Genomic DNA, 20,296 nt, shown 5'->3' with positions numbered 1-20,296 from the left:
ATATCTTTGGCAGTTTGTGTACTTACGTAGAATTAAAATAACGTGGCAATAATTCCCTCTAAAGTGAGAGAACCCCTTGGGGGTGACTGGTGGGAGGCCACCGAAGCACCCTCAGGAGTTGCCAGTCCACTCAGCCTGTTCCTCATGGCGCTGCTTCACGTGTCCTTTTTCTGACCCAAGGCCTCACCCCCAATGAACTCCCACCTGGTTTTGGATTTAGGGCCTGCCCCCCAACTGGAGTGTACCCCGTTTGTGGGTATGTTGGGTTCCCACTCAAACTTTTACATGTTTTTCCCCTGAATAGTACACATTCATTGCTGAAGATGTGAAAAATACAGAAAAGCACCCAGATTAAATTTCCTGTAATTGCCCTGCACAGAGAGAGTCACTGTTTTAGACTCGGTGAGCAGGTCTCTTTCTATTTATGTATCGTTTTTCTTTAAAAAGAGGGTGGATCGTGCTATACACAGTAGTGTAACCTGCTAATGCATTGCACACCTTTTTCCATGTCATGAATGCTCTTCTAAAACAGGATTTGAATAACTGCACAGTTTTGTCATATGGATATATCGTGCTTCATTTAGCTAATCTCCTGTCCATGTTTCCTTTTGTTTCTTTTGGTCCTAAATATTGCTGTAACCAGTGACCATCCTGACACACACGTGATTCTTTTCTGAGGATAAATTACTGGGAGTGCATTTGCCGTTCAGAGGCTACGTTCATTTTAAGGCTTTGGAGACAAGAAGCCAAACTGCCTTCCCAGCTGTGGAATCTTTGATTAGTCTGCGACGATGCCAAACTTTTCTCTGAATTAAAAAAATCTGCCTTCTGGACGGTCCCTTTCAATAGGCTTTCCTCTAAGACCTCTTGTCAGGGGTATAGTAAGTTCTCAGCAGACGAGTTTCTTCTTGCCTCAGCTAACACAGCCTGATCTGTTGTGGCCATATAAGGTCTCAGTGACTCATACCCTCTCTGGACTGGTCAGAATTTGGGTTTAGGAGCCCATAAACAGAATAATCCAAAGTAAAAGTGGCTTAAACAACATGGAATCATGGGGCTTCCCTGGTGGCGCAGTGGTTGAGAGTCCGCCTGCCGATGCAGGGGACGCAGGTTCGTACCCCGGTCCAGGAGGATCCCACATGCCGCGGAGCGGCTGGGCCCGTGAGCCACGGCTGCTGAGCCTGCGCGTCCGGAGCCTGTGCTCCGCAACGGGAGAGGCCACAACAGTGAGAGGCCCGCGTACCGCAAAAAAAAAAAAAAAAAAATGCAATTACGTTTCTCTCCTATAGATATTTGTCTGTGAGAAGTCCAGAGATGGTCTGGCCAGGCTGGAATGGCATCTCCACCCAGTCCTGCCAGCTCCATTGTCCTGGGATGTGGCTTTCATCCTCATGATCCAAAATGACTGCTCAAGTGCCAACCACTATCCGCCCATTCCAGGCAGCAGGAAGAAGACAGGTGTACCCCTTCCTTTTAAGGAGATTTTCTAGAAATAACACATGTCACTTCTGCTTACATCTTACCAGCCAGAACTTGCTCAGTCACATGGCTACAGCTAGCTAAAAGGAAGGAGGGAAATGTGGTGGAAAAGTGCCTGGATAAAAACTGAAGTCCTACTATTGAAGGTCAGAGTGGCTATTAGGAGACAACTCTACTACTTAGTGTGATGGGCTGAATTGTGTCCCCTGAAAATTCATACGTTGAGTCCTAACCCCTAGCACCTGAGAATGTGACTATATTTGGAGAAAGTGTCTTTAATGATGTAATTAAGATAAAATAAGGTCATGAGGGTGGGCCCTAATCAAATATGACCATTGTCCTTTAAGAAAAGAGGATTAGGACCCAGACGTGCATAGAAGGAGGAACATGCAAGGACACAGGGAGAAGACGGCCGTCTGCACACCAAGTAGAGAGGCCTCAGAAGGAACCAGCCTGCTCACACCGTGATCTGGGACTTCCAGCATCCAGGACTGAGAGGATAAATTCTTGTTATTTGAGCCCCCCATTCTGTGGAACTTTGTTAGCGCAGCCCTAGCGAACTAATACACTTACCTGTTGCTGTGTAACCAATCGCATGGTGGCTTAACAACACAGGATCTCACAGTTAATGCAGATCAGGAATCTGGGCACAGCTTAACTAGGTCCTTCACTCCCTGGTCTCTCAAAAGCCTGCGTTTAAGTACCACCTGCCTCTCACTTGAAAGCTCAACTGGGCAGGGATCCACCTCCGAGCTCATGTGGTGTTGGCAGGATTCAGTTCTCCCCGGGCTGTTGGCCGAGTGGGCCTCCCAACATGGCAGCCTGGCTTCAGGAACGCGTGTGCAAGCCAAGAAGGTGCAGACAGCCAGCAGGACAGAAGGCTCAGTCTTTTGTTACTTAATCCCAGGAGTGCCACCTTTGCCTATTAGAATGTTAGAAGTGTCAGTGAAAATTCAATTAACAATCAAGTTAAGAAGAAAATAGAGAATTTTATTCAAGCCAAAATGAGGATTATAAGCCAGAAGGCAGGCTCTCAGAAGCTCTGAGAGCTGTTCTGCCTGGTAGAAGTCCAAGACACAATCATATATATATATATATATATTTTTTTTTGCGGCACGCAGGCCTCTCACTGTTGTGGCCTCTCCCGCCACGCAGCACAGGCTCCGGACGCGCAGGCTCAGCGGCCATGGCTCAGGGGCCCAGCCGCTCCGCGGCACGTGGGATCTTCCCGGACCGGGGCACGAACCCGTGTCCCCTGCATCGGCAGGCGGACTCCCAACCATTGCGCCACCAGGGAAGCCCAATCATATATATTTTTGAGACAAAGGCTCATACATCACAATGACATACTGACATTTTACAGAGAGTTCACCGAAGATACATAGTCCAGGTAAAACTCTTACAAAGTGCGCAGTCAGTACGGCCCCCTCGAGTTGGGAAAGAATGCTAACCTTGTAAGAAGTTCCACTGCTAGGTCAGAAGAAAGGAAAAGTTGATCTTTACGGTCCCGCAGGCGTTCCCATCTTGGAGGAGGTCTGGTTCACGGGTAACGCAGATGCACACTGCACAGTAGGGAGGGAGGGGGCCCAAACGACATAGAGAACTTTCTGTTCAAACCTTTTTGTCCTGCTGTAAGATGTAAACCTTAATCAGAAGCCAGCCTCCAGTGACAGCCCACTCTCAAGGGGAGGGGACTATACAAGGTGGTGATCTCAGGAGGGGGTCACTAGGTCATCCGAGAAGTCTGCCAACCACAGTCCCTGACAGCCTGGAGCCCCGTCATTGTGGCCTGTCCTGTGAGGGCTGGCACATGGCTTGGCCTGTGGACAAGGGCCTTTATTAAATCAGGGAACTGGGACCTCAAGGCTTGTGGCAAGTTTCTCTGAGGTCCTTCCCCTGAAGCGGGGGCAGTCGCTGTCCCCTTGGAGACAAGGCTTCCTGTGGCGATGCTGGGTTCACCTGACTGCTTTGGGACAACAGGGTCTGAAATTAGGCGGAGACGTGGCTTGTGGCCTAGAACAGGTCGCTGCCCTGAGTGGGCTCTGGAGGCTTCATGCTGCTTGCCCCAGGCGGCTTCTCTGAGGGCCACCCACTCCCTGCGGGCAAGCGGACGCTGCCCCTCTGCTTGCTCACTGCCGCCCCTCCGGGTGGCGAGGCTCTGGAGCCCGGGACCCTCCCACGCCGGCCGGCCTCGCTCAAGGGGGGGCACACCCTTGGGCCGGGCAGTCATGCCGGCGGGGCAGTCTCTGGGGTCAAAGCTGCTTCTCGCTGCACCAGCCACGGCCTCTCCGGGCAGCAGGCACCGACCAGGCAGGTTTTTACCACCCGTCCCTGCCCCAGGCCCTCCGCCAAGTTCCTCAGCTCCTCCTCGGGCTGCAGACTGGCTCTCCAGGGCTCCGCTCCTCTCTGGGGGCCACACCTGGGCTCCCGCCTTGAGGGTCCTCTGGCTCCGCGCGGGGCGACCCACTTCCCCCTTCCTCCTCTGCAAGGCTGTCCCGTGAGCCCTCTCTCCGCCCGGGCCGCTGGGTGAGCAAGCACCCACGCAGGGTCTCCGGCTCCGAGTCCACGGCCGGCCCTCCCTGCCACCCGCCGGGCGTCGGCCGGGGTCTCCTCGACTAGGGGCTTCTTCCCGAGGGAGCATGACGCTCACGACCGCCCCGCCCCGCCCCTCCTCGCCGCGCCCCTAGTCCGCGCCCTGGAGGAGCGCTGGGGTCTCCGTGGTCGCGGCGGTCCTAGAAAGCGAGACGGCGGGCGCGGGAGACTGGCTGGCGCCGCGCCCGGCCAATGGCGGAAGCCACCGCCTCTGGCTGTCAATCTCGCCAGCCTGGCCCCGCCCCACGACGGAGCGTCGCGGGACGCAGGGCCGCGGGGGCTGCCGGGACGGACCCAAGATGGCCGAGCGCTTCGGTTCCGCTCCTGCCCGTGCCTCCGAGCCTCATTCATTGCCGCGCTGGTGAGCGGAACCGCGAGCAGGTCCGAGGGTTCCGGGGGCTGTTCCCGCGGGGCGGGAGGCCGCCATGGCGACCCTGGAAAAGCTGATGAAGGCCTTCGAGTCCCTCAAGTCCTTCCAGCAGCAGCAGCAGCAGCAACAGCAGCAGCCGCCGCCGCCGCCGCCGCCTCAGCCTCCTCAGCCGCCGCCGCAGGCGCAACCGCCGCCTCAGCCGCAGTCGCCGCCGCCCCCGCCCCCGCCGCCGCCGCCGCCGCCCGGACCGGCCGTGGCCGAGGAGCCGCTGCACCGACCGTGAGTGCAGGCCCGCTGCAGCTCCCCGGCCCGCGGCGACAGGGCCGCCCCGTGGTCCCCACCCAGTTCCCCGGCCCCGCGTGGGTCTCCGGCCCTCGGCAGGCGCGGGGAGCCTCGCCGGCCTCTCCCGGAGGCGCCGGGGCGGCCCCGGCCCCAGTCCTCTGCTCTCCCGGCTGCGAAGTTAGGGGAGGAACCGGGGCTGTGTTGTGAGCAGAACTTCGCAGATCCGAGGCCGCGTCCCGTCCCTCTCCTCCTGGTCTGAGAGGAGGAGGGCTGGGGGCGCAGGATGCTCCGGGAATTGGAGCCGGAGTGATGCGGGGACAGTGGTGACATCATGCCTTGGGACGTCGGGCTGGAGGGCGGGGGAGCGCGCGCGGCCCAATGGAGAGCCTCCTGCGAGGGCCCCTTTAAGCAGCCTGTGGCTCGGGGCTCAGCCTCAGGGCATTTCGTGTCGTTCCGGATCCGCAGCAGAACGTTGAGCTTCAGGGAGAGACCGGCTTGTCTCAGCTCGGGTTGGCCTGCGGGCACTTGAATGAGCTGTGATTGCCAAGTAAGCGGTGAACTGACTAGACGGTGGTTGTTCACGCGTGAGAAGCAATAAAACTGGCTTAAATATTAGGAAGAGTTGACTGCCCTTTATTGCCTGTCCTCAGTTGGAAACAAATGACATGTTGCCGAGGGAGAGGTTAATCGCTGGGGGCGAGTGATGTCCCTGTCACGAGTGTCGCAGTCCAGCTTTGCCGGAGCAGTGGTGTCTGCGGACCCCACGCACGCTTCCTGTTGCTGACATGTGCTGCTGTTTGGAAGCAGGGGGTCTCCGTTGCTTGTGCCAGGGAAAGTTTTTGAAACAGAAGAAGAGAGACCATTAACGACACCGTCTAAGAGAACCGAGTACTTTTCCCTGAAGTCTTGTGTGCTGGGTGTTCAGCAGAGGTCAGGGTGTGTGCTCTGCTGCAGGTCGGGCCTTTCTTTCATCTCGGGTCATTTTATTTCTGATCTGGGTGTGTACAGGATGGCGTTTAACGAGGAAAGTTTTCGCGAAGCAGCCCCTCCAAGAAGCGTACCTTCTTCAGGCTGATTCGTTTTTAGTAATGTTTTCTTCGTTATGCGTCTGATATGATCCTTGCTGTGTCCTGAGGTTTCATTAGAAACTGAGAATTTGGGGAGTAATTTTGGCTTATCTGTTAAAATCAAATCTGGAAACAAATTAAGGTTTCTGCTAAAAGGTGAAAAACCTGTTTGGATACTGACAGGGGAAAATGTTGGTTTTTGTTTGTTTTTTAACAATTTGACTTTTCTCTGCAGCAGGTGATTTATAACCATAACTATCCATTCCAGACTTTTATGGTCGTGCTTTTCCTGGAGTTAGATGTCGTGGAAGTCCATGCCCTGGGTGATCTTGTATAAAGGCGGGAAGCACCAAGCAGGGCTCTGGGTGGGAAGGAAGGCCTTACTTCCGTCCCTGTCTGCTTGTTCAAACACTTGGTCAGTCTGAAAATATGCTTTCTGTTTCTTATGCTGATTTGACAGAACCTGAATTAGCTTATCTTCTTCAAAATACGGGTGTAAAGAGGTTTCCTTCTTAAGCCAGCTTGACAAAGTAGATACATTTTGTTTCATTACTGTAAGGAAATGTATGATTGACTTATTTTTAAAATTTAGTCTATCATTTTTGCATAAATAATACATTAACATGGTACAAATTCCAAAATTGCAAAAAGTTAATTAAAATGTCTCTCTCCTGTTCCTTTCTCCTGAGTACCTAACTCCATTCCCAGAGGCAAGCTTCCTCCTTGTGTATCCTACCAGATATAATCTATGTATTATATATATGAAGATAGATTTTAAATTTTTTAAAAACAAAAGTACTTCAGAATAGTAACTTTGAAAGGTTCTTAGCATGCTCTGAAATCAACTGCATTGGGCTTAATTATAGTTATTTTAAATAAAATGCATAAATGTTACATTTTCATGTACTTTGCTGTTGAGAAAGCAAGTATTCATTAATTTTGAGTAACGAACTCACTGCTTACAGATTTGGATCTTGGCGTTTCTGTTCAGATGCTTCAGCTTAAAAATCCATGCCCCAAAGTAAGATTGGCCAAAAGCAATTAGAAAGTAACTGTTCTATTTTTATGGCCCTTGCTCTCTGTGGAACTATGGTGTCACCAGCCACGCTTGGGCTTCAGTTGAAGGATCTGAGTGCCTACTCCCAGCTCAGCATATGGGATACAGGGGTTCCGGGCGGTACTGGCTACAGTCTCAGCAAGGCTGACGTGCAGGGGAGTGCCAGAGCTTGGCAGGGTCCTAACTGCAATTATGAGGCAGTTGACATTGGCCTTTGGCACTTTCTCACTCTCCTTCAGATTCCCTCCTAGTTTTTCTCTGATTTTAATTATTTGCTGAATGTCTAATGTGTGCCAGCCAGTATCGTAATAGGTGCAGGGCTACAGCCATGAACAGATAAAGCTCTGCCCTCATGAAGCTTACATTTTAGTGAGGGACATAGACCAGAAACAGGATACGTAAGAAAGATACACAGTATGTTGGACGGTGGTAAACAAAGGAGGAACAGCAGCAAAGCAGGGAACGGGGTCTAGGAAATGTCAGGGTTCATAAGGTATTGACGTTTTAGATAGGGTGTCCAGGGAAGGGCCACTGAGATGGTGTCTTTTGAGTAAAGACCAGAAGAGAGTCAGGGATTGCCATAAAGGTATGTGGAGGGGCGTTCCAGGCAGAGGGAGCTGGTCCAAACCCCGCTGATGGAGGAATAGCGAGGCGGCGGTGTGGCCCGTTGAATTAGCGAGAGGGAGACTCAGTAGGAGCTGAGGTCAGAGAGGTAGAGAGAGTGCTGTACCAGATAGATCAGTAGGCCCTCCCTTCAAGGTGGAATAAAGACAGTGGCATTTATTCTACGTGAGGTGGGAGGTTTTGGAGGGTTTGGTCCGAGGAGTGGCAGGATTTGAGTTCCATTTTTCAGTGAATACTGGCTGAGAGCTGAGTGAAGGCAGCATGGTGAGGAGCAGGAGACCAGCTGGGAAACGAGCCACGTGCCCGGGTGAGATGCTGGCGAATTCTGTCAGGTTGTTAGGGGTGGCAAGGTGGGAACTGACCGAATTTTGAAGGTAGAACCAACAGGACTTGTTCATCTCTGTCTGCTAAGCATGACATAATTTAGCCATAGTTGGTGTTATCAGTTATATTCAACTGCAGGTAACAGAAAACTCTGCTGCCATAACTTAAATAGGAAGGAATTTAGTATAAGACAGCAGTGTCTGCTTGAGGAAGCTCACCAGTGATTAGGGACCCAGCTTCTTGCTTATGCTTAACTTGCAGACCCTCATCCTCATTCTTTCCCATTTTTGAAGTTGGGTTGTCTTTTTATTGTTGAATTGTGACAGTTTTCATAATATTCTGGGTACTAGACCCTTATCAGATGCATGATTTGTAAAATGATACTCCCTTTCTTGGGTTGCCTCTTCAGTCTTTTTTTTGGCTGAGCCCTGTGGCTTGTGGGGCGGCTTGTGGGATCTTAGTTCCCCGACCAGGGATTGAACCCGGGCACATGGCAGTGGAAGTGCGGAGTCCTAACCACTGGACCGCCAGGGAAGTCCGTATACAGTCTTGATTACCATTAGGTTTTTCTTTTTTAATTTTTAAAAAAGATTAATTAATTTAGTTTTGGCTGCGTTGGGTCTTCGTTGCGGTGCGAGGGCTTCCCATTGCGGTGGCTTCTCCTGTTGCGGAGCACGGGCTGTAGGTGCACGGGCTTCAGTAGTTGTGGCACACAGGCTCAGTAGTTGTGGCTCGCGGGCTCTAGAGCACAGGCTCAGTAGTTGTGGCTCGTGGGCTCTAGAGCACAGGCTCAGTAGTTGTGGCGCACGGGCTTAGTTTTTCCACGGCAGGTGGGATCTTCCCAGACCAGGGCTCGAACCCGTGTCCCCTGCATTGGCAGGCGGATTCTTAACCACTGCGCCACCAGGAAGTCCCTACCATTAGTTTTGTATCACAGTTTCAAGTCATGAAATGTGAGTCCTCCAACTTTATTCCTTTTCAGGATAGTTTTGGCTATTCTGGGCCCCTTGCATTTCCATTTGAATTGTAAGATCTGATTGTCAGTTTCTACGAAGAAGCCAGCTGGAATTCTCTGATGGGTATTGCATTGAATCTGTAGATCAGTTTGGGGAGTATTGGCACCTTAACAATATTAAGTCTTCTGATTCTTGAACATTGGCAAACATTTTATGTAAATGGTACATCTCTGTAGCAACCATTAAACTCTGCCATTGTAGAAAAGAAGCATCCAGAAGCACTATGTAAGTGAATGTGAGCCTCTGTTCCAATAACATTTTATTAAGGACGTTGAAATTTGTATAGTTTTCACGTCATAAAATATTATTCTTTGATTTTTTTTTGGGACGGGTGTCAACCGTTTAAAAATGTAAAAACACTTCTTAGACTGGCCGAAACAGGTAGGCTGTAGTTTGTCCACCCCTAGATTAGATATGATAGGACCACTTTGGGGAAGCATTTCTTTTTTGGTTGCTTTTTGTTAACTAGCTTAAAAAAAATTACACATATACGTTGCAACAACGTCTTCAAATAGCACAGAAGGTGGAAAGCAAAGTCTTCCTCCCTGGCTGTCCTAGTCTCATTCCCTAAAAATAACAATTGTTAAGTTTCTTTTGTTTTCTCTGATTTTTTTTTTTTTTTGGCGGTTCGCAGGCCTCTCACTGTTGTGGTCTCTCCCGTTGTGGAGCACAGGCTCCGGACGCACAGGCTCAGCGGCCATGGCTCACGGGCCCAGCCGCACCGCGGCATGTGGGATCTTCCCGGACCGGGGCACGAACCTGTGTCCTCTGCATCGGCAGGTGGACTCTCAACCACTGCACCACCAGGGAAGCCCGTTTTCTCTGATTTTTTAATGCATATACAAGTCCTTTTTTTTTTTTTTTTTTGCATGAATGAGCTTACACTATATTATTTCACTTAGTGTACCAAAGACATTGTTTCATAGCAGTACCTATCATTCTTATTAACTGCTATATAATACTGTAGAATTTCTTTTTAAAAGAGGACTTATGGAGATGTAAAGGCAAAGGTCTTACAGTGTCCTGGCTTTCCTATTCTCTCCTCCTTCAGAGGCCCCACCCCCATTACCTCTGGTCCCTGCAAGTGAGCCAGTCACTCAGTAAACTACCTTGGAATGGAAGTCTTATTCAGACAGCAAGAAGGAGAAATTTACACGGTACAAGTTGTGTTAGCTTGAATCAGTTTGGGTGCTAGAATATGTGTTAGAGACGAGATATGCCATAGGTCCTCGCTGCTCAGAGTGTGGTCTCAGGGCCAGCAATTTGGTATCACTTGGGAGCTTATAAGAAGTACAGAATCTCTGCCCTACCTTAGACCTACTGAATCAAGAGTCTGCATTTTAACCAGGTTTGTGAGCAATTTATGTGCACGTTAAAGCTTGAGAACTCCACTGTCGATGATCAGGACCTACTTTTCTGTTGATATAATATAATATAATATAAAATAATATATAATATAAAATTCCATCAGCATTTGGGAGGGAAGACTTACGTTGCTTACATCTGTCCAGGTGTAGCTGAGGCAGTATCATTTCTCTGTCCTAGGGCCATGGAGCATTTGTGTAGCTGTAAAGTAGGTGTAACACTGACACGTAAGCTGTGGTGGCATTAAGAGCTCCCAGCTACTGGGAATGGGCACTTAAGTGGGGACTGGACTAGATGACCTGGAAGGATTCCTTTCAACTGGGTGCCTGTTGTGTGCCAGGGCCTGTTCTGGGCCCTTGGGTTACAGCAGTGAACAAGGCCAGTGGTGTTAAAGACTATGGAGAAAGACAAAACAGAATAAGGGGGAGAGGAGCTTTGTGGTGGTGTTTAGGGTGCGAAGTGCACTGAGAAGGTGATGCTGGAGCAGGGGGAGGGGGGTGGGTATCTGGAGGAGGTGAGGTTGAGGTAGAGGGAACAGATGAGCGGGAGTGCTTTCCATGTTGCAGGAGTAGTAAGGAGGCCAGAAAGAGGAGATGAGGGGGAGCCGTTTAGGGCCTGTACCCCAGTATAAGGACTTTGGATTGTACTCTGACCAGATGCTTACTTGTGTAGTCAAACAAGTGATACAGCTTACGATGCTAAGCCAACACCAGATGCTGGCTTGGAAGCAACTGGGTCACTTAGTCATCGCTGGTGGGACTATGAAATGGACAGCTACTCTGGAAAACAAGCAGTGTCTTGTAGAACTGAACATACAGTTACTATATGACCCGGCAGTTGCACTCTTGGGTGTTTATCCCGGAGAAGTGAAAACTTATGTTCACATAAAAACCTGTACACAAATGTTTGTAGCAACTTTATTCATAATAGCCAAAAACTAGAATCAGCTTAGATGTCCTTCAACAGGTGAATGGTTAAACTACTCAGCACTAAAAAGGAACAAACTCCTGATAATACATGCAACAACTAAGATGAATCTTGAGGAAATCATGCTAGTGAAAACAGGCAATCCCCAAAGGTTATATACGGGCTGATTCTACTTATGTAACATTTTTGAAATGACATAGTTCTAGGAGTGGAGAGTAGATGAGTGGTTGCCCGGTTAGGGGTGGGTGGAGGTACAGAGTGGAGGGCCAAGGGAGGTGGGTGTGGTTCTCAAAGGGCAGCTCAAGGGATCCTCATGGTGACGGAAGTGTTCCATATCTTGACTCTGGTGGTGGATACACAAACTTACACATCTGATGACATTGTGTAGAACTAAATGCACACATCCGCACAGATGAGTAAAAGTAAAACTGGACATCTAAAGATCAGTGGATTGTATCACTGTTCTGGCTGTGATTGTTTTGCAGAATGTTAGTAGTGGGGGAAACTGAGTGAAGTACACACCGTATTTCTTTTATTGATATTTCTTACAGTTACATGTGAATCTACAATTACCTCATTAAAAACTTTTTTTTAAGAAAGATTTTTAAAAATTTATTTATTTTTGGCTGTGCCAGATCTTAGTTGCAGCCTGTGAGATCTTTAGTTGCGGCATGCAGGCTTCATAGTTGTGGCACGCATTCGGGATCTGGTTCCCTGACCAGGGATCGAACCTGAGCCCCCTGCATTGGGAGTGTGGAGTCTTACCCACTGGACCACCAGGGAAGTACCCCTCATTAAAAACTTTAATTAACAAAGAAGGCCACCCTGGTGGACAGGGAGCAGGAATGAAAGAGGCTATTAAAGTAATCAAATCTGATTGAAGTCATCAAATCAGTCGGGAGGCTGTTGAAGTAGTCAAAGCTGGAGGTGCCGGCAGCTTGTGCCGGGCTGGGAGCAACAGTGCTGGTGGCGAGGAGTGGTCACATGCCTTCCTCTGGGGAGGAAGAGCTGCTGGGATTTGCAGACGGATTTTTTTAAAAATTGAGATTATGATTTACATATCATAAAATTCACCATTTTAAAATGTACAACTTAGTGGTTTGTAATATATTCACAAGGTTCTGCAACCATCACTGCTGTCTAATTTCTGGAACATTTCATCACCCCAAAAAGAAAGCCCCTCTCCATTAGCAGTCAGTCCCCATTTTCCCTCCCCCAGCCCCTGGCAACCATTCATCTATTTCTGTCTCTATGGATTTGCCTGTTCTGGACGTTTCTTGTGAACGGAATCGTACACATGGGGCCTTTTGTGTCAGACCTTTTTCACTTAGCATAGATCGCATTTTGAATTGCACCTTCTTCTGTTAGTAATTGTTACAGTACTCAGTTAAATTACTAGTAAGAAAGGCTTTCACAGCCCTTTTCTGTGATATAGACTGTGTGGTGGGGAAATCGTAGGCCTTGCTTCCCCTAATCAAACAGTACTTTTTCTTTTCGGCCGTGTCGAGCGGCTTGTGGAATCTTAGTTCCCTGACCAGGGATTGAACCTGTGCCCTTGGCAGTGAAAGTCTTGAGTCCTAACCATTGGACCGCCAGGGAATTCCCTTAAGCAGTACTTTTATTTTAAAATTATGTATGAAACATAATTCCAAAATGACTTTGGTGTTCCATTCCTTCTTTAAAAAAAAAAAGATCCAAAAGAGTCCTAATCTTCTAGGAACACTCTCATTAGTATAGTACTTGGTGAAAGTTAGAGAGCAGCTGATGAGGAATCAGAAGACCTGGATGTCTGCCCGGCCATTTACTGCCCTGCTCCTGCAGGCGGAGCAGCCTCTAGACCTCAGTTTTACTCATCGTGTGGGGTGTGTAGGCACCGACTCGAAAATGTGTATGTGACAGTACCTGTGACCACAACTAGCAAGACAAGTGCACGATAGGTGATCGTTTTCAATTCCTGGAGTACTCAAGGCCCTCCCTTGCACACCCTCAACCTGGAATCAGATTTTTCATACATAATTCTAAAAATAAGAATTTTGACGAGAGGGTTTGAATTCCCATTTTCAGAATTAGTTCTTTGATGATCGTTTTAACGTGTTTGTAGTATGCCTGTAGAGTCCTTGATTTTTATATGTTCCTCCTCCTTACAGATGCGTGTTTGTGTACAGATCGCTTCATTACACAGTTGGGGGGGGCTGACTGTGGTTTGTTTTCACTTTGAAGCTGGAGTTAAAATAAGCACGTTTACAAAAGCAGCTGAAGGATCAGGACTGTTCTTACCTTGTTTATCCAGCTCTCACCCTGCTCATCCAGTTCCTGCCTAGAGCAAGGCGGTTCCGTTTTCACCTTAATTTCCATACTTACTCTTCTTGTAGAACAAGTCGGTTTGACAACTTAGTTCATCAGCCTAATTAAATTCCATGGGGGAATGAAATAGTTGTAGTTTTCTTAAACTTCCAAGTTGGTTTATTGGACAAAATAAGACGGGAAGGAGGTATTTGAAGCAGGGACCATGGCATGTACAAGAACTGAGTTTGAAGGTGCATGACCAAAACGACTGGGTTATTTCCAGTGGCCAGAGTTCCCACGCAGGCTTCCTGCGGGAGGGAAGTAGCCTGAGGCCAGACTATGCTGGGCCTGCTTAAGCCGGGTTGGTGTTTGTACTGGGTGGGGGTGTTCGTTCCTTTTGGGCTACATTGCTGCCCTGACATCTTTCAGTGGGTAGTGTTGGAAGGGCTGTTTTTTTCGTTTTCTGATATTTTTGGTTAATGCCTCTTTGTTGGGGTGTCTGCGGGTAGAGTCTGATTCTCACACTTTAAAATGTGGGTATTCTTCAGTGTGATAAAAGAGAAGATTTTACAGGATAAGTATTTTGGTAGCAGTCAGGTGGTTTGTTTTTATGCTCCTCACCCAAAATAGGTACTTAGTAATTACTGTTTAAATTTTAATAGCATGACTAGTAACCACTGAAGACTTTGACTGTCTGTCTGAAGAATCGTATGACTTTAGGGCTATCTATCGAGTGCGGAAAGATGAAAATTTAAATATACTACGGTAGATTTTTTTCCCCCCCTCAAAAGTGTTTGGATTGCTGGAAAATGATTGTGGATGAGTTAGGAAGAGAAACTTAAAACATGTGCTTTCTTTGTAACGGACCATGATAGAACGTGTGCTGCCCTCTTTCTGGCAGTGAAGTCGTGAAAGTCAGGGTCATCAGACGTGTCGTGGTTGACGTCTTGGTCACAGCCAGAGGGGCTGAGGGCTGCAGCTCGGACTCCACAAAGTGCTTGAACTCAAGCCTGTGGGGTTGCCCTACAGTTTCTCTCTTTTTTAAGCTTTGCTGTTTCTACTTTTCTTTCCATCTCTTGGTTATGCAAACTCAAGTTTAAAGCAATAATCATTTATCTTCTGAATCCTGTTTGTAAGACTGACTTAAGAACTTTTGAGTCAGTTTTAACGTGTCTGTAACCTACCCTCCTACAGCAAAAGCTTACTTATCCATTCCTTTGTTGTCTGTCTGAAACACCTTCTCCAGTGTAGGTGCTGTGCTGAGTGCCAGTGAGAGACACGATATGACCTTTGCTCTTAGTGAGTCTGTCATCCCTGGGGAGGAAATTGCAGGGACAGTTACCACCAAAGAGTGTGATGGGGGTGCTGGCTGACGGCCGGGCCTAGGGCAGGGTCCCGGGTGAATAAGGCAGGCTTTCCTCACAAGGAGCTCGGAGGAGGAGCTAGACCCAGACAGACAACAGAAGAATGTATTTTTATTTTGGTGAGTGAGACTGATATTTTCTCTTTGACTTTCTGCTAGTTTCATAAACTTTTGCTCAAGTTCTGGCTTGGGGGAACAGCACAGTAGGTCTTAAGGAAACCAGGCGGCAGGTCCAGAGAGCTGTATTGTTTATTGTTACCTGTATTCTTGTGGTTTGTCCCACACGTGAGGAGGGAGACAAGGTTCTTTTTGAAGCTCGCATTTGTATTTATCACTTTTCTATTCTGACCATCGTTAAGTAGTGAAGTCCACTCAGTTTAGTGTTTGTCGACCTTTTTCTGATTACCATCCCCGTAGGAATCATTTTAGACCTCACGGTAAGAGGCTACCCAGGGAGGGGCCGCTACCTATATAGCTAGGAGCCTGGGTGTATGAATTCAGTTCACTTAAGGCCTTTGACAGATTCTCACTTTGGAAAAGAGTAGTGGATAAGTGAGTTAGTTTGCTTCCTAACGTGCTTGGAGTGGTCAGTGTTAATTTTCTTGATGGCTGTCTTAAACTAGGTAACCTCTGAGCTGCTGTAATAGAGACTTTAATGTGGTGGCTCAAAGAAGAGAGCATTTAAATTCTCATAGCGCTTTCTTCTTTAAATTGAGGTATTTCATTTATACACACACACATACATATATATAGTAAAATGTACCCTTTTTAATGTACAGATCAGTGAATTTTGACAGTTGCATAAAGCTGTGTAACTACTGCCACAATCAAGATTTAGAACAGTGCCATCACCTCCTAAAGATTCCCCCTGCCTCGGACCTCTTTGCTGTCAACTCCCCGCTCCTCCGCCAGGCCCCTGGAAATTACTGATCACCTTATGTTCCCCTGGTTTTGTGTCTTCCAGAACGTGGCATAAATGGAATTATACTTACGTATCTTGAAGCTGATACGTTGAGATTCATCCTTGGGTGAATCAGTGGTTTGCTGCTTTTTACTGCCAAGCAGTGTTCCGTCATTGGGCTGCGTCATTTATCCATCCACTGGGACATTTGGGTTGTTTCCATCACAGTGTTTTTGAAGTGAGTGACTCATGAGGGTGGGTGGTGAGGGGCCTCTGCCTCTTGTGGTCACTTGGGACTCAGGCTCCTTCCATCCTGTTGCTCTGCAGCCTTCTTGTTGTCTTTATCTGTATAATCAAAAACTGGGTGTTAGGAATGTTTGTTCCAGTCGGAGGGAACTAAAAGGGGGATGCCCAGGGCGAGCCAGCAAGGCAGAAGCTCCACCTGCTACTTCTGTTCCCATTTCATCTGTGAGAACTAAGTCACCTGTCTATCCCCGACTGCAGGGAAGCTAGGCTGTGGAGCTTCTAACCAGGAGGCGTGTGTCCGAGAAGGGAAGGCTGGCATTTTGGTGGGGGACTAGCAGTCCGCAACATAGCTTATCAGTAAGAGTCTCTTTTAGGAAAGAGACCAGTGGGAGACACACAGTCACCAGTCCACGTGGTGATGGACTCTTACTGACCAGTCATCGGGAAGCCCCTCTCCGCATGCCTTGGGCTTGTCTTCTCATTCAGGCTCTGTCTGTCCTTCATTTTGGACCCTGACTTTCCCCTTTGGAGACTCTTCCTTGTCCATTTTCTTCCCTGGCCACATCTGTAGTGCCTTTTGGAGGGTGTGTCTTTCGTGGATTTGCATAATTGTAAGAGCCTGTTCCTTCAGGTGTACTTGTTGGAAACTGAGGTTGCATTAGGGATTAAATAGAGGTGTTTGTTGGTTAGTTTTTAAATTTCTTTGGTACTAGAATTCCCTCCAAAACTTAGTAGTCTTCTGGTTTAGGTGTTTCTAGTTAGTACCATGTACTGGTGACCTGCTAACACTCAGATTCTTTTTGGATGTAGTTATCAAGCCTGAGTTATTTTTTGGCTTCCTCTTTGGATTGACCCTCTCTACCTTATTTCTGTGGTGCCTACCTCAGAGACATCTCAAGTCATAGGTTTGGGTGGGAAGCAAGCACCTTTTGTCTGATCTTCTTGACCAGGCTGTTTATCTCCTTTTTTTTGGGCTGAGAAGTCTTACTAGGAGGCTTTTGAGAAGTGTCTGGGCAGGGGGCTTGTTTCTAGCCATTTGGGGATATAGAAGCAGTTAGCCATTGTCTGAACGTTATTTTACACCTAAGAGTGTGAGGTCTGTGTGGTATGCTGACTGTAGTCAGTAAATAAGACTTTGAGAAGTGGCAGCAGCTTGGTATGTATTGTATTGACATCCTTGTGTTTCATTGAATTGCACACTCCGTCCATCCATGTGATCTTGGGTGAGCGCTGTTTGCACTGCAGTTTCTCCTTCTCTCTAAAGTAGAGAAAGCAGGTGTGGTAGTAACACCCCTTGACTTTTCTATGGAGCCCTGTCCTGTAGGGAACCCTGGGTTAGGTTCATCCCCCCTTCCCTGACCTCAGAGCCACCCTGCCCCCAGCAGGAATGGGTGGTTTACTTCTAGGAGTCAAGAAGCACTACTGAATGAATGAATGCCTTGTAGAAATAGATGGAGCGGATAACACAACACATGCAAACTTCCTTTACTCTTTTTTTTTCCTTTTAGAAAGAAAGAACTCTCAGCCACCAAGAAAGACCGTGTGAATCATTGTCTGACAATATGTGAAAACATAGTGGCACAGTCTCTCAGGTAACTGCACTTTGAACTTCCTAGTGAAAATTTAAAATTTCTGTATTTTCATTCTTAATGGGCTAGAATATTCTTTGTCTCCCCAATTGTTTTAAAACCTTTACAGGACCCCCTTCCCCATACTTCTGGCTACATATGTGGAGGATGTCCAGACACTGTAATGAGTAATGTTTCCATAATCTTACATAGTATCATTGTAACCATTATGATAATTGAACATGTTTATATTTTACTTATTGCGGTATTTGGAACAACAAGAGCCTGTCTAATTATAGTGGTCTTTTTTTTTTTTAATTGGAGTATAATTGCTTCACAATGTTGTGCTGTACAATGAAGTGAATCAGCTATATGTATACATATATCCCCTCCCTCTCGGACCTCCCTTCCCACCCCCATCCCACCCATTTAGGTCATCACAGAGCACCGAGCTGCGCTCCCTGTGCTTTATAGCATGTTCCCATTAGCTATCTATTTTTTAAAAAATAAATTTGTTTATTTATTTATTTATTTATTTTTGGCTGCGTTGGGTCTTTGTTGCTGCTCGTGGGTTTTCTCTAGCTGTGGCGAGCGGGGGCTATACTCTTCGTTGCGATGCACGGGCTTCTCTTGTTGCTGAGCACGGGCTCTAGGGTGCGTGGGCTTCAGTAGTTGTGGCACGTGGGCTCAGTAGTTGTGGTGCACGGGCTTCGTTGCTCCGTGGCATGTGGGATCTCTGGACCAGCGATTGAACCCGTGTCCCCTGCATTGGCAGGTGGATTCTTAACCACTGCCCCACCAGGGAAGCCCCACCACTAGCTATGTGTTTTACACATGGTACCCCTATGTTCATTGCAGCCCTATCTACGATAGCCAGGACATGGAAACAGCCTAAATGTCCATCGACAGATGAATGGATAAAGAAGATGTGGTGTATATGTATATGGTGGAATATTACTCAGCCATAAAAAGGAAGGAAATTGGGTCATTTGTAGAGATGTGGATGGACCTAGAGTCTGTCATACAGAGTGAAGTAAGTCAGAAAGAGAAAAACAAATATCGTATATTAATGCATATATGTGGAATCTAGAAAAATGGCACAGATGAACCTACTTGCAGGGCAGGAATAGAGATGCAGATGTAGACAACGGACGTGTGGACACGGATGAGGGGTGGGATGAATTGGGAGATTAGGTTAGACATAAATGCACTCTCGTGGTCTTTTGTTTGCTTTTCTTCAGCACTTTACCCTCGTCCGACACTGTGGGAGTGCACGTGCTCCCCCCATGGCTGCTGCCTGCTCATTAAGGCTCTGGGACCAGTGGGATCACGGGCATTGACTGGAGGTCTGCTTCCCTGGCTCGATTGTTCCTCTGTGCTGAACTAGCAGCACCTTCTGTGTAGCTTTGTTGCTAATTCTCCTCATTCTCTTTACTTTGGACTGTCGGTTTTTCTGACCATTGTTCATAGTAGCTGTGGATGGTAAATATTTTAAGCCTGTTTCTGATGGCTGAGTAGGAAACAGATTTACTTATGATTTCAGAATTCTGTTACCCACATGGGCATGTGTGAAGTACTTCTCTCTTGGCTTTTCTTTCCTTTGGAATAAATCATTCATGTTATTCTCCTGTTGGAAAGAGCTCTTTATAATCTGTTAGAAAAAGCTCTGAGAATAATCTTGATTTTAGTACTGACAGATATTTGGTGATTCATTTAGTTTTAGTGGCACCTTGCTTTTGTATTTCATACTTTCAAAGCAGTTTCACAATAGAGTATTTCATTTTAGTTGAACTCATTCAGTTTGTGAAGGACAGTGGATGATTTCTGTTTCTATCTAATTTGTAGAAATATTGTGGGAAGAAATGAAGTGACAAATGAGAATATGTGCTGAGAATAAAAATATAAAAATTCTAAGTTAGCATACTATTGTTAGCATAGCTTAGAAAACAATACTAAGATAAAAGTAGGGGGGAAAAAGCTTGAATTCTATATCCACTCCTTATAAGCCAGGTGGTTTTAGATAAGTTTAACTTCTTGGAGCCACTGTTGCCTCATCTATGAAATGTAAACCCAATTTATAAGGGTTCTTGTGGGATGAAGCGACACCCGTGAAACACTGTTGAGAGCTACATAGATGTGTTCTTTAGCTACTGAGAGCCAGAAATACATCCCGTCGTGACGCACATTGTCCTACAAACTGTCATTACTTTTGTATGAAATGACGGTAAATGCCCGACAGGCCCCTGGTGCCTGCTGCTGCTGTAGCACTGCTGTGCTCACCTGACCCCCAGCATCCGGGTCTCAGGGAGTAACACCTCACTTTGAAAGCTTATGGACCCAGGAACTAGATCTCTTCCAGTCTTAGTGCTTCATGCATTATACTTAGTTTGTTTCTTGACAGTTCCCAATGGAATTGATGGAATGTTGGCTTAGATTCACACATTGGTAGTAAAGTATGTTGAGATGTGTTAAGACTGATTTGTGGTTCAGTTTGCCATCTTAAATCACAGTAGTGACTGATAATAGTTTTTACATTCGTATGTCTATTATGTTTGTATGGAGTAATGCTGATAGTCATTATACTGCTTGTTCTACACAGCAGCATATGAATAGGATATTTTTTGGACCCAGAGAGGTTGTTTCTGGTCCCGTCAGATCAAAGAACAAGTTTGTTTTAAGATACTCTCCATACTTTCTAGGAATTTTGGAGTGTAGAGCTGAAGTGGATGTTTTATATGCATGTAATGATTTATGAAATCTTCTCGATGGCTGGTATTTCCTCTTATCTCTCCTGAGTGTAATTAACCTCTGGTACGTTCTTACAGCTTC

The 20,296-nt window shown here is 47.1% G+C and overlaps 1 protein-coding gene across 1 annotated transcript in view; it reads left to right on the top strand.

Moving 5' to 3' along the window:
• Positions 1 to 3,532: 3,532 nt before the first annotated feature.
• Positions 3,533 to 20,296, top strand: part of LOC309822328 (huntingtin-like) — a gene marked incomplete at both ends in the record, with an annotated part of 35,174 nt that continues 18,410 nt past the window's right edge. The window contains 4 exons of the mRNA XM_082654041.1: positions 3,533 to 3,789; positions 4,099 to 4,432; positions 4,602 to 4,720; positions 17,408 to 17,491. Coding sequence (XP_082510167.1) covers positions 3,533 to 3,789; positions 4,099 to 4,432; positions 4,602 to 4,720; positions 17,408 to 17,491 — 794 coding nt within the window. The remainder of the gene's footprint in view (positions 3,790 to 4,098; positions 4,433 to 4,601; positions 4,721 to 17,407; positions 17,492 to 20,296) is intronic.

Source organism: Grampus griseus (assembly GCF_964374135.1).
Source record: "Grampus griseus genome assembly, chromosome: 4".
NCBI classification, from domain to species: domain Eukaryota; kingdom Metazoa; phylum Chordata; class Mammalia; order Artiodactyla; family Delphinidae; genus Grampus; species Grampus griseus.
The sequence above is the reverse complement of the archived record's forward strand: the minus strand, read 5'-3'. Positions and strand labels throughout refer to the sequence as shown.